The following is a 14,389-nucleotide window of genomic DNA, read 5'->3' on the forward strand; positions in this document are numbered from 1 at the left end:
ACCAATTCTTCCCCATTCTTGTACCACACTACGCAATCTACTGGCCATTCCGACTCGAAGACGGCCAAAATCTTGACGCGTGAGTTTTCCTCTCTCTTAGTAAAATCGACAATTCTAGGTGGTTCTGTGAAAGTATATATTACCATATTATAAAATAAATTAAATTAATACCTTATTCCTTATCAGGTTGAATTGATAACAGTCATTTCAAAAGAAATTACCTTCTTCGATTTTAAAAACAGCACCTCTACTCTCTACTGCGCCGAGTTTTCAATTACATTTACTTTATATTCCCCTTCATCTCTCTTAGTAACATTCTTGATAACGAGTTCGAATTTGTTGTCTTTATGACAACTGTTGATACCTTGCATCAAGTTTAGTGAGAAGTATTTTTTCGTTTTTCATCCAAACACAGTCATTTATCTCTGCTTTCGATGAAGATGTTACATTTAGCCTCAAATTTCGGTGACATTTATCCACTTCTATTTTAAGAATTGGATACACAGGAATTCCTATTTCTAATAAATGAAAAATATATTATTGTTATTAATTTATTATGGATATATTTAAATGTTTTGGTTCTGTTTACACATACATGTAGTTAAAGCCTTTAAAGAATGAAAACAACTACAAAACTATTTGAAAAGAAACATCAAATATCAGGGACATATTGCATGAATATATGTATAAAGGTACAGAAGAAAACAAATACGTGTTTCTCTAATACCCTTTGAATGGATCTCACAGACATGTTTTTCTACCAAGACATAAAATAATTGTACCTTCTTGAAGAACTATTCTCTCAGCTTCGCTTCTTCCTGCAATACTTTCGGCAACTACTTTGTATATACCAGCATCTTTGACACCTGATAGTCTTATTCTACCTGTGCAAATTTCATTGGCATTGACATATTTTTCTTCCTTGTAGACAACAGTGTCATCCTTTTTCCATATTAAGCTTTTTATAGGCCACCTTGTCTTTTCAATAATTGCATATAAAGTAGTAAATTGTCCATCTCTGATCGGATTTTGGATGGTAACTTTTGGATCCTCTATAAAGAACATATTCGTATAAACTTTTACTGAAGTAAAGGACTGTTATATTTGTTTTACAGTTATACCTCCCAGTCAGTATTTACAATAAAAAAACAGAAAAAAAGATAACTTTCAACCAAATAATATTACATGTACCTGTTTATCCCCTATTTCTAGTAAAATTCAAATCTACTTGTCATCTTCATTTAAATAACAAATACTGAGTTTATTTCATTAGTTTTTTACTGATTTCATTACACTACCAATTGCACTTCAACTAAGTTCAAATAAGCGATATCGACTTTAAAAAAAAAAAAAATCCTATATCTAATATTCATTCAGGTACCTTACCTTACACAAGAAACAAAGACAAACAAAACTTGACCTGCTCTCTAAAGGATACGATATATCAAGTTAAGTGGAAAACAGTGATTTTTTTTTAAATAAAAATTCTAAAATGTTAACGTTTACACAACAGAAACACAAACATGCAAAATTGAAGTACTGACCCTTTTCTATTTCAAATGTTCTATAATTGCTCTTTACATCAGCTTTTCTACTTTTTGCTGTAAAGTAATAATTCCCTTCATCTTCTTTGCACACATCCATGATCACTAAAGTAGGACAATTTTCAGTTTCTGGATAACTTGCATACTTTTTCGAATTTTTGACAGGAAGGATTTTGCCATTTTTCACCCAAGTCCGTCCGTTAATATTTGACTAGATTCAATTCTTCCTTGTAGCTTTACGCGTTCATGGGCAGGAAAAATTTTCATATCCAAAGTGGCGAAAGATTGAACTGGAAAATATGTAAATGCATAAATCACTGTAAGAAATGAATGTCATCAATTAGTTATGATGATTGGACAATTTGAAAATTTACACACTTAATAATTAAAAGCTTTGTCTAGTTAGAGTTTCTTTCTCCCTTGTTCCTTCTCTCTCTCTCTCTCTCTCTCTCTCTCTCTCTTTTCTATTTGTGTAATTCTTAAGAAAAAACATATGTATGGCAGAAATGTTCAGCAATTTGTAAAAAGGAATGTGATTACAACTGCCGTGTGTGCATTTTGTCATGATCGGGATAAACGAAAAAATCCTGAAAATCCGTAAACCAAGATATAGGTCTTGCTATCATGAAATTGTTACTTAACTCCAATGTAAAACATATAACTATATTTACCAAAAATATTAAGTTAGCATTATGTTGTTGGGTGTTTCATTACTTTCTGAGGACTTGAAAAAAATAATTTCGATTTGATTTACTGATATCTTACATCTCTATATTTCCTTTTCCATGTTTTTGTTCACTGTGATAACTCTTGGAAAGTTAGCGGAGTTGATTTCTTGACAATTCTACCGGAATGAAAATTAGGCAGATCGATAGGTCAGGAGCGAAGGAGGCTTAATATGCATGCGAATCTTGTGCGCATTTGTGTCTGTGTCTGATGCTAAGGATCGAGGCCAAATACGCATGTAAATCTCGTGCGGCTGCCTTTGTGTTTGACATCGGTGGGCGAGGACTTTCAAATAGGCGTGGGATTCCTCGTGTAATTTAAATCTATGTCTACATTTTTAAAGTCTTAATCTACAATTTTATTTCATATTGAAATGGAAGTATAAAGGGAAACACTGTCTCGTTAGTATATATGCCAGGGACCTCAACGGTAGTGGGAAACGTGGGATAAATTTTAAACATAACGGGCTTCGTGAGATATAACAGATGTATGAAACTTTACAATTTTTTTTTCAAGTTCAAATGGATACATCAAATCAACTTAGGAATAAAATTCAATATTTTAAAAAATAAAACCTCTTCGATATATCTAAACGATGAACTGAATGTCATAGGTAGAGAGTAAAATAGAAAAAAAAATAGTGATTACCTATTTGATATTATATAAATGGTGCCTGTTTTGGAGGTTAACAGTTGAAATTGACACCCCAAGGAAAATCATTGTCAACCGACGGTAGCGGAGGTTGAAAATGGTTTTCCGAGGGGTGTCAATTTCAACTGTTACCCTCCAAATCAGGCCCATTTATTTTATTATACTGAATGTCTTCTTGATTAACTATGTCAGCAATACAAATCGTCGATCGCCTTTTCGTTCACGTTTAGAAAGCTTTCAAAATCCCCGCTACTTCGAAAAAGATTTACTGACCTCTTTATTGTTTATTTGATACTCTACGAGTCCTTTATCATCTAAAGTTTCGTTATTTCTGCACTCGCAAGCATGTTTTGTCTGTCGTTTGTTGTTTTCAAGTAAGCTAAATCGGACGCAAGCTTTTATTGACGTCAAGTTTATTCCAGTTCTTTCAAACGCGCAACTGACGTTTTGAGAATTCTACGGTGAATTTCCACGCATGTGGCATTTCCGTTGTGTTACCCGTTGTTACGTGTGTTGCTAAGGCTGAGGGTAATAGAACAGATTGTTAACTGCGTCTATACCAATCAGATTTTAGTATTTAACATGAAAGTATAATAAATCAAAATATATACCTTCAAAGTTCAAGCGTAACACATTACTCGTACTGATACCAGCAACGTTTTCTGCACATACATGATAATCACCAACTTCACTTAAGTCAAAAATCCGTAGTTTAGCTAAGGCAGAGTGATTTCTTCCCAAGTATCTGCCATATACCGTTTGGAGATTTGGTATTTTAGCAAAGCTCCATCTTTAAACCACTTGACTGATGTAATGGGCCAATCAGATTCAATATCTGCTGCAAGATTGATAGAAATGATATCTTTCTTTCGTTCATTTAGCTTGATTTTTGGCCGATCACATCTATATAATTAAAACAATATATCATTTAATTATAGTCAGAATATCTCTATGAAAAACCAGTTACATAAATTGAAATGGACAGGGAGAATTCAAACGAGACAAGTCAGGGTAAAATTAGCAGGAGAAAAATGAAATCATTTCAATTGTACTTTACCTGTCTCAATCTGAAATGGAACAATGTTACTTTCTCCTTTGCCGCCATCATTTTCTGCGATTAAATAATATTCTCCTTCATCTTTTTTTCAACTGAATAAATTTTAAGCTCTGGGCTATGTATAGAAAGTTGCATGAAAAATATTTGTTTGTATCGGAAATGTCAAGGACTTCTCCACTTTTCATCCAGGTCACAGATTTCCTCAGGTTGCCCGATTTAATTTTTGCACAGAATGTAACACTCTGTTCATGTTTGTTTACTGTCTTCTTCAGATACACGACCGGTGGTTCTTAAATGAAATAAGATATTCACCTGCTGTTACAATGTAAGTTAAGGGGAATCAATTTATAGGGGAGCTTTAAAAAAGAAACACATTATAAAACACATTCTTAAACTAACATCTCTGCTTTAATTGAATTAAAATAAAACAGAAACAACCAAATGTATTCACTTTTTTAAAACTTACATGAACCGCGATTGAACCCGTACCTATATATACCTGGTTAACGGGGAACTCCATAAACGTCCGAATATCGAACACTAAAAATGGTACTCGGTTACTCGGATGAACTTATTGTTTTCATTGTAAAGTTCATATATAGATGTAAAAAGAAATTTATTTAAAATATACATTATTTCAATGATTTTGCATTCAGTAATTAGCGCACCGTCGCATACAACTGTAACACACCCGATATAGCTTGTGACAGTGTATATACAGTAATTAGAAACCAAACACTTGGAACACGGCCATTCTTATCTATTGTGTTCTTAATTTTGGATGGCTTCAATGATTGATCTCACTAAACGTACAAGTGTTATTTTAAATCATCATTTAACTGGTTTGTTTGTATATGGTAGCGAAATCGAACATACATAGAAATGCCGAAACCCACTCAAAAAGTGAGCAGATATTTAAAAATACTAAAGAAAATACTATTGAATGCTTGAAAATATTTAAAGTCAGCTATATGCGGATTAAAGTTAGCATATAGGAGAGGTTGGTTGTTTGTACATGTATGTTGTTTAAGGTCCCTCACTCATATGGACACGCCGCTATCACTTGCTAGTGGAGAACTGTAAATTGTGTTCTATACTAAGCACTTATGGCCATTTGCGAGGGATCTTTTTTTTCTGCAAGCACCTACTGCGACATTTGACCACGGTTTAAACGGCCTCATCCCAAGATCTGGTACATCTGGTCTTCACCTACCACAGTGGGATTCGAACGCGCAACGTGAACTTCAACTGCTTACTTTACGATTCTTGAGCGGAAGCTTTAACAACTGCACCATGCCGGCGACCATATACAGAGAAACTGTTTTCTTAACATTAAAAATATGAAATAATACCGTAACAAGCTACTGCAGTATCCCAACAACGCAACGTATTACAAAAGAATTGTAAACCACTTGTAAAAATTGATGTAGTGACTGATTTTATTTTTATCCTGATAAGTAAATAAATATATGTGAAAAAATCCATTTCGTTTGACTCGATGTTTAAAGCTGAGACGTATTATTAATGTTAAAGAAAACAGAGTATAGTTAAGCAAAGATTAACAAGACTTAAGAAAAGAAACACAGTGTATTCAAACTTTTTAACGAGTATCCTGGTGTCATCGGAAAAAGGTCCGAGTAAACTAGTATCAAATAATGATCGATTTGACATTGCTAGAATATTCATCGTATTTAGATGTTTTTTTTTTAACTTTACATACCTTCATTCAAATTCACATAAATTTCTTCACTCTCATCTTCTCCTGCCAAACTTGAAGCGGCACATTTGTAAAAACCTTTCACTTCTTTTTGAAAAGTATTCAGTTGGATAGTCAGAGAGAAATGATAACTTTCTTTGCGTGTTGGGTTGATTTCCTTCTCTTTCAAGTTTATAGTTTGACCGTTGTGCAGCCATGTCGTTTTTATCAATGGCCATTTTGAGTAAATATCTGCCTCTAATTTGGATAACCCAGGAAATTGCTCTTGTTTTAACGTTAGCTTTGGGGGATCTAAAGAGAAAAATAAGTCCTTTGAATTATTTTTAGCCCAACTTTAGGTTCTCTTTACGTCCAAGTACCTCGAAGATAAAGTATAAGGAATAATTATAACTTTTGGTTATATATTTTATTAAATAAGGATATAAGTATTCAATGATTATAGAAATTTAAAAACCTAATAACTAATCATTCGATAATATCATAACTGACTTACCATAAGGTATCCTGAATTTAACAAGGTTGCTCTTTTCCTCTTCCATTACAATTTTCTACTAAAAATGCATACGTTCCTTCGTCTGCCTTATCTAGCGGTGAGATAACTAGGATAGACTCATCGGAACCACTGGAGATTTTGTATTTAGGATTAGACTTAATCCTTAATTCATTGTCATCTTTATACCAAACTCTATTTTCCACGTGTAGACAAGAAAAGATCTTGGCTTTTAAGGTAAGACTACATTCCTCCTCATTCAGTTCCGCATCCAATAAAACATCTGGTGGAACTAAATTCGAAATTTTTTTATGATAAAAATGTTAAAAAGGATCCTTATTTTATCTTCTAATGGTTGTAGGCAACATCATCTAAGTTTGTTTTTGGTCATGGAACTGATTTACGATAATAAGCAACGTAGATACATGTACAGCAAATGATGCATGTATATGAATATTAAAACTGAAAAACAAAGCTAGAAAACTAAATCTTTAAACTTCGCGATTGATTATTTTTGAAATAACTATGGTATATTTAAATTTCATATTTTTTCTCTCGCCAATCTGAAAGTTTTTTTTAACGTAAAAATAGAAAAAAAAAAATCAAAAAGAGTATATAAGGATTTATTTCCGTGCGATTGTTGTATAGTAAATTTATGTATTATTGTTATTTTTCCTTTATTTTTCCCCAAAATTTCAAGTAGTACATATAGGATTACTTTTTCGAGCAGGCGTTGTGAAAACACGAAATGTAATAAAAACACACATTTAATAAACCGGGATAATTGAATTTTTCATCGCTAAATTTTGTGTCTATATCAAGGCAGAATATAATTACGCAAAACTAAAAAAAATTATAGGAATACTACATTCTGCATTTTATATTTCTCATTGAGAACAACCACTTGTTTAAAAACAATTCCTAAGTAATGTTTTACTTTCATAAATATGTTATTTTAAAAAAAATAAAAATGTTTCTCCAGCTTTTCTTCGAATTTTTAATAAACATTCATATGATATATTTATCAATATCAAATTTTGAACGATAGTAATGTTATTTGCAAAAAGGCTTGGTGTGACATGGCTCCTTAGGTAATTAATTTTCTGTCAAATGAAAAAAAAATGTTATAGTAAAATGTAACAAACCTTAAAGAATAGTTAAAAACATACTTACAATAATGATCTGTGGAATCTCTGCATTTGTCAGGCGTACTTGGTTGTTCTTTTATCTATCAAGGAAACGTTAACTGAATTAATGCATAAATTATAAATTTAGAAAAATATTCACAAAATAACTTACTTTTAAAGTATTTATTTTACAAAAAAAAATTGCAATTAATTTGTTCAGTAAAAAAAATATCATAGAAGGTAAAATAAGGTCCATGACAATACTAATTGAAATCTATGTTTAAACATAAAGAAGCTCTGAGCAATGACATAATATGCTTTCTGAACTTGGGGAGATTTTGTCATGATATGACATGTTCTTGTAGGGTTTATCTAGTTCAGTTACAGCAGCATACATTTAAATAATTACCCTATTTTCATCCCCACCCAAGAAGAATGTTATACAGGTAGATAACGAAGTTGTGAACAGAAATCACCGTTGTTTACTTACTTTTGGAAGATATAATTTATCTATTCAATTTGTATAATTTGATGTTAATTCATTTTTAGAATATTCAGAATATTTTTCTTGAATACAGTGTGTATTTTCCTAAGGATTACAGTATATTAAATCTTCCATCTAAGGGAAAAGGATACTAACATAAAACAAGCAAATTCAAAGGATCAAAAATTTAGAGTACTTAGATATTGTCGAATCTTATGTATGTTTAGTATAACATCCCCATCCCTTCACGTAAAATTTTTTTTGTGACATACAGCCTAACAGACGGACAGAATGACATAGGAATTGAATCCCCCTTCGTTTTTGAAAAAGCGTCAGACAATGAGGGCTCTTCGATGAACAGTATTTAGAACTTAACACTTTCAAACCATTCTCAATACTGCAAAATGTGTGTTTTGTGTTTTGTACGATTAAAATGACTATCTTGTATAAAATTAATGACCATTTTAAACGATGCAATTAACGCAGTAAAGTATCAAGTGCAAAAGCATAAAGATAAAAAAATATACTGGTATTTAGAATTGCTTTTATATTTATATGTATTTTGACAACGTCCTTAAAGAGACACTTTAGATTCAAGCCATTCGTATAGCTGGTAAAAACCCCTAATTATTCTAACTACTTTATTGTTTAAATTTATGAGTATTCAATCTTTACACAGGATTTTCTAATAATTTGCGCGTGTGCTAAATAAATAGTAATTGAAACTTCTTTGAAATAAAACTCGATTTAAAACAAAATAAACCGGTATTATTTTCCGCTGCCGGTGTTTTTTTTTGCATGCACATAGATATTTTGAAATTTCAGTAATCCATGTTCATTTTCAAATTATATGTTAATTAAACATTAAAGACACCTTTAATTGCACAACAAATACGTAGCATATCAAATGTTCAGGTGTGGATAAGATTTATTAGACGGGAACTGCTATTTTATCATGATGTTTAACATTGGTTGGATAAATTTTGAAAAACTAAATTTCAAAAATAATTTACTTTTATAATTAATCGGTTGATATCAAAGACAAATTAATCAGATATCAAATTTCTTAATAAAATATGCATAGAACACGTAATCCTTTTGATTATTCCAAACAAAGTACACAATGTACGCAAATAATTAAATGAATTGAATGAACAAGAGTCGAATTTCAGTTTTACTGTTGACGGGGAGTTTGAAGATACTTGTACCTACACATTTTGATTTGAAAGGGTTTGAAAATAAAGAAATTTGAACATCAGATTACAATAAAACTCATAAAAATAGTAAGGTTTTGAAAAAATAGTGTCAGTGTCACTCAGGATTACCTCAGTAACCACAGCATTAAACCTCAGAGCTTCTCAGTATCAGCTCAGTGGCCTCAGAATGACCTCAGTACCCCTCAGTACCTCCTCAGTACTAACAGAGTCAACCTCAGTACCTCTCAGTATGTCCTCAGTGTACACAGTGAAAACCTCAGTGCTATAGGACTTCCTTATTTTTTCAGTACCGGGCTTAGTACCACTCAGTACTTCCTCAGGTTTTTGTTTGATTCTCATTGTTTTTAGTTACTGTATTATTTTTTTTTTACTGTAACCAAAAAGCACTGAGAATCCAACAAAACCCTGAGGAAGTCTAGGGTGCTGAGAAAACCCTGAGTTGTACTGAGGCTACTATTGAGAAACTGAGTAAGTACTGAGTTGCACTAAGGTTTTCACTGTCCATTCTGTTGTGCCACTGAGGAGCACTGAGGTTAACGCTGTTGCTACTGTTGAAGTACTGAGGGGAACTGAGGTTTGTCTGAGGGAACTGAGCTGAAACTGTGTGATCATACTGAGGTTTTAACTGAGGCTACTGTGGACATACTGAGAGGCACTGAGGTGTTCAAAACAAAATAACATGAAAATAAAATAAGATAAAGAGTGGGCAAACAAATAATTGTTTTTTACCCATATCTTCCTTAAAGTATAACTATTTCTTTAATCTTTGATTTTCGGAACCACCAATTATATTCAATGACTTAGTATAAAATTCCAGTGCATATCTTTCATTTTATTTTCATATTCTCAAGTCTAATATTCAAGAAACCTTAATTTGCATGCATTTGTCTGCAATTATTGTCTGTAACGATAAATATTGCTACACTAGGTATTATTTTTTTTTTTATAGAAAATAGAATTGTTAATATATATATATTTGACATAATTTCTTTGTAAGACTACTCTCGCATGAATTGGAAATACTTGATATTCTCAACTATTTGATATGGTGTGTGTCGACCTTATTTGAATCTCATTTCATTTTATGAGTTAAAATTGTATTTCGTAGTCAATTGCGGGAGTATTCAAAACTTTTTGATTTTCCAAATATCTCATATTGTTACTGGTAATTTCATTTTCTGGGGAAAACAGAGTTTCTCTAGTCTTCTTTTTATGCTTTGCTGGGACAAACAAATTATCTAAATTTTGCTGTAATAGCTACTTTTAACTGCGTTATATTTGGTTTCTTTAAACGATAAAAATTGCACAGTTATAATTACCACATATGTTTATGATATAGGGTAAAAAGGACAACAGGTTTTCCGGGGAACTTGAAGACAAACATTTGGATCGTGACATCAGAACAATGTATTTCCGTATAATTTTCTTTGAAATATTAAATACTATATGGTGTCTTTAGGTTCCCTTGAAGGTAATAATCAAGCTGTGGCTTGACACAGGAGAAACTTAGAAACAGTCATTTAATTACAAAATGAAAGTTCCGTCTTAACATATGTTTTAATTGGTTAAAAAGCATTTTCTTGACAATGCATATTCTAAAAAGATATCAAAAGACTTTACTTAAATTTCACATGAACTTAATTTGTCAGCTAGTTTAAATTTTATTCTACAAAGCAAAGTTAAATTAAATCAACTGTAAATTTTAATATTCTATTTTCTACAAAGTTGTATTACATGTATGAAATTAAATAGAAATTGATATAGAGAAGCTTATTCATAGAAACATAAATTAAAATCATCGCAAATTAATCAGGTAAGTTTCAATCAATGCGATGCCCTCGTAGTCACGGGCACCTGTCCGCACGTGTCATAAGTGGGGACACGGTCGTGAAGACACCTGCTACTGTGTTAGTGTATTTTTTGTATATTCTATGTGATTTGGGAGGGATTTCGGCCCAGGGGTAACATTTGGCTGTGTTAAACGGTGTATACACACCACTGGCGTAACATCCTTACAAAGAGATTGTTTGCTTCATTAATAAAGGCTGATTTAAACATTTGATAAAATTAATCTAGATAAAAATATTGATAAAACTATCAATATATATTTAATGAGGAAATTTTCTTTTATTTCTTATTTTGCGAGTCTCGGCGCCTTTAAATAACTGGAACCTGTGACTAGGGGAAGGAAAACCCCAACAGAAAACCACCGGTCCTCCTGGTCCAGGGGGTTTTGCATAGGGTTAGCAGCCCTATCATGTAAAAACTCACATTGCTACAGAAACCAGAGCAACAGAAGAAAAAATCCAACGCTTGACTCAGGGAGAAGCCTCACCTAGAGGCCGTAAGACGCAGACTGGTGAAAGCCGTATGGAAACCAATCAGCCGAAGGTCTCCTGACGATGAAAGCAGCAACAAGAACAGAAACCTGGAACGTGCGAACCATGTTTGAAACTGGAAAGGCAGCCCAGGTAGCCAGAGAGATGCGGAGATACAAAATCCAACTACTTGGAATATGCGAGAGCAGATGGAATGGAAGTGGCATATCTTCATTGACTAGCGGTGAAAAGATCATATATTCTGAACATGCAGATGAAAATCATGAACACACTGAAGGAGTTGCCATTATGATGTCACCAGCTACTACCAATGCAATGATTGAATGGGAACCAATTTCATCAAGGATTATGACAGCAAGATTCCACTCCAAAGGAAGAGAAGTAACTGTAATCCAATGTTACGCACCAACAAACACTGCAGATGAAGAAACAAAAGAAGATTTTTACACAAAATTGCAGGCAGCAGTGGACAATACACCAAGGCGAGATATGAAAATCTTGATGGGTGACAAGAATGCCAAGATAGGTTCAGACAATTACGGGAAAGAACTCATCATGGGTACCCAGGTACTTGGAAACATGAACAGAATGGAGAGCTGTTCACAGATTTTTGCGCTTTCAACGACCTGGTGATAGGAGGAAGTGTCTACCAGCACAAAAACATCCACAAAGAGACTTGGATTTCCCCTGATGGAAAAACCAAGAACCAGATAGACTTCATTACTACTAGTATCTCAAGGAAGTGGAGACGAAGCCTCCTTGATACAAGATCAAGAAGGGGGGCCGATGTAGCTTCAGACCACCACCTAGTACAAGGCACTATAAAAGTCAAGTTGAAAGCCTTCAAGGACAACTGTGACAGACCACACATCAAGTTTAACACCCAGAGACTTCAGGAAAAGGGCACAAGAGACACCCTTAGCATTTCACTGAAAAACAGATTTGAGGTCCTAAACAATGTCTGTCAAGAAACTCCACTAGAAGAACACTGGAACTTCATCAAAGACAACTGGAAAGACACATGTGAAGAGATCCTAGGGAAAAGAGAAAAGGGAGACAAGGAATGGCTTTCAGGAGATACATGGAAACTGGTGGATGAAAAAAAAACTTCTCAAACAGCAAATTATAAGATGCGAGGAGGAACAAAAGAAGCAAGAATTGAAAGACAGACAGACTATTCCAAACAATGAAGTAAAGAAAAGTGCAAGGAGAGATAAAAGACACTTTTATAATGAACTAGCTACAGAAGCTGAGGAGGCAGCAGAGAAAAGAGACTTCTGTACATGTACAAAATCACAAGATCCCTGGCGGGGAAAAGACCACCACAGACCAAGCCAGTAAAAGACAAGGAAGGCAACGCGATAACAAAGGAAGAAGACCAGAGAATGCGCTGGGCATAACATTTCAGGAACTCCTAAATCGACCAGCACCAGAAACAACACCAAACATACCACCAGGAGACTCTGAACTAGCAGTGATCACTGCCCCTCCCACAAGGGCTAAGACCATCAAGGCTCTGAAGAAACTAAAGAGTGGAAAAGCAGCTGGGCCTGATGGAATCCCTCGATAAGCCCTTAAAGCAGACACAAAGACCTCAGCAGACATGTTACTACCCCTCCTGCAGAAGATATGGTCAGAGGGAAAGGTCCAGCTATTGGAAAAATGACATCTAGTGAAGCTACCAAGAAGGAGACTTGGGACAATGCAAGACTGGCGTGGCATCATGCTCCTCTCTGTCCCAAGCAAGATCCTAACAAGAATAATACTGGAAAGGCTCAAAGATGCTTTAGAAGAACGACTTCGTCCAGAACAGGCAGGCTTTAGAAAGGACAAGTCCTGTACAGACCAGATCGCCACTCTACGTATAATAATCGAACAGTCACTGGAGTGGCAGTCAAAACTGCATCTGAACTTCATAGACTTTGAAAAGGACTTTGACAGTGTTGATAGAAAAGTCATCTGGAAACTGCTACAGCATTATGGGACGCCTCCTACTTTTATCAACCTCATACAACAATTGTATGACGAGGCGACATGCCAAGTCATCCACGATGGAAAGCTTACAGAAGCGTTTTAGGAGGTGCAGACAGGGGTTAGACAAAGCAGTCTACTGTCACCAATGGTTTTTCTAGTGGTAGTGGACTGGATCATGCGGGAAACAACTATAGATAGTAAGACAGGAGTCCAGTGGACTCTCCTCAGTGTTTGGAAGACCTTGACTTTGCAGACAGATCTATGCCTCATATCCCAGAAGTATGAGCATATGCAGCTCAAGACAAATAGGCTTGCAAAAGAAGCAGCAAAGACAGGTCTAAAGGTGAACATCGAAAAGACAAAAAGGTGATGAGGCTTCACAACAAACAGCAAACGCCAGTTACACTTGGAGAGCACAACCTTAAAGATGTAGACTCCTTTACATACTTAACAGCATTGTCACAGCCACTGATGGAACAGATGAAGACATAAAAGCTAGAATTAATAAAGCCAGACAATCTTCACCACCCTCAAGCCTGTGTGGAGTTCAACAGCACTATCCACACACATAAAACTCCGCATCTACAACACCAATGTTAATCTGTGCTCCTCTACGGGTCTGAAACATGGAGAGTCACCAACACCACCTCCAACAAACTACAAACCTTCGCTAACAGATGTCTGCTCCACATATTAAACATCAGATGGCCAGAAACTATAAGCAACAAGATCATGTGGGAAAAAAACAAACCAAGACCCAATCACTAAACAAATAGCCCACAGAAAGTGGCGATGGATTGGACATACCCTCCGAAAACCACCAGGAGACATTACACGCCACTCACTAGAGTGGAACCCACAGGGCAAACGGCGAGTTGGGCGTCCCAGGAAAACTTGGCGAAGGTCATGTGAAGAGGAGATCAGGCAATGTGGACATACCTGGGAACAACTAAAAAGAGCTGCCCAGAATAGAGTGCGGTGGAGAACTGTTGCTGAGGCCCTATGTCCACCAGGAATTAAAAGGAACCATGATCTTATTTGCGGGAAATACTGATTTAACAGG

General features: G+C 34.7%; 2 protein-coding genes across 2 annotated transcripts; both read right to left on the minus strand.

Annotated features, from left to right (window-relative positions):
* Window positions 1-345: 345 nt before the first annotated feature.
* Window positions 346-1,730, minus strand: LOC134271381 (uncharacterized). The gene is made up of 3 exons (XM_062753594.1): window positions 1,545-1,730; window positions 783-1,052; window positions 346-518 (listed from the first exon to the last, which is right to left on the minus strand). Exons 1-3 carry the CDS (start codon window positions 1,642-1,644, stop codon window positions 346-348), a joined length of 543 nt encoding a protein of 180 aa, XP_062609578.1. The 5' UTR covers window positions 1,645-1,730.
* Window positions 1,731-4,055: 2,325 nt separating this feature from the next.
* On the minus strand, window positions 4,056-6,234 carry LOC134271382 (uncharacterized). The gene is made up of 3 exons (XM_062753595.1): window positions 6,189-6,234; window positions 5,699-5,986; window positions 4,056-4,267 (listed from the first exon to the last, which is right to left on the minus strand). The coding sequence occupies exons 1-3, from the start codon at window positions 6,232-6,234 to the stop codon at window positions 4,056-4,058; spliced, it is 546 nt and encodes a 181-aa protein (XP_062609579.1).
* Between the last annotated feature and the right edge of the window lie 8,155 nt (window positions 6,235-14,389).

This window comes from Saccostrea cucullata, unplaced genomic scaffold (assembly GCF_032062105.1).
Source record: "Saccostrea cucullata isolate Sc308-1 unplaced genomic scaffold, CSIRO_AGI_Scuc_v1 ctg8840, whole genome shotgun sequence".
Taxonomy (NCBI): Eukaryota; Metazoa; Mollusca; class Bivalvia; order Ostreida; family Ostreidae; genus Saccostrea; species Saccostrea cuccullata.

Excerpts from the sequence above, each read along its gene's own strand:
- LOC134271381 (XM_062753594.1), bottom strand. The coding sequence starts at position 1,644 with ATGGATGTGTGCAAAGAAGATGAAGGGAATTATTACTTTACAGCAAAA. Across the intron at positions 1,053-1,544 it reads AACATTTGAAATAGAAAAGG|AGGATCCAAAAGTTACCATC; the intron begins GTCAGTACTTCA and ends TGTTCTTTATAG. Across the intron at positions 519-782 it reads GAGAATAGTTCTTCAAGAAG|AAATAGGAATTCCTGTGTAT; the intron begins GTACAATTATTT and ends TTCATTTATTAG.
- LOC134271382 (XM_062753595.1), bottom strand. The coding sequence starts at position 6,234 with ATGGAAGAGGAAAAGAGCAACCTTGTTAAATTCAGGATACCTTATG. Across the intron at positions 5,987-6,188 it reads TAAATTCAGGATACCTTATG|ATCCCCCAAAGCTAACGTTA; the intron begins GTAAGTCAGTTA and ends TTTTCTCTTTAG. Across the intron at positions 4,268-5,698 it reads TTATGTGAATTTGAATGAAG|AACCACCGGTCGTGTATCTG; the intron begins GTATGTAAAGTT and ends ATTTCATTTAAG.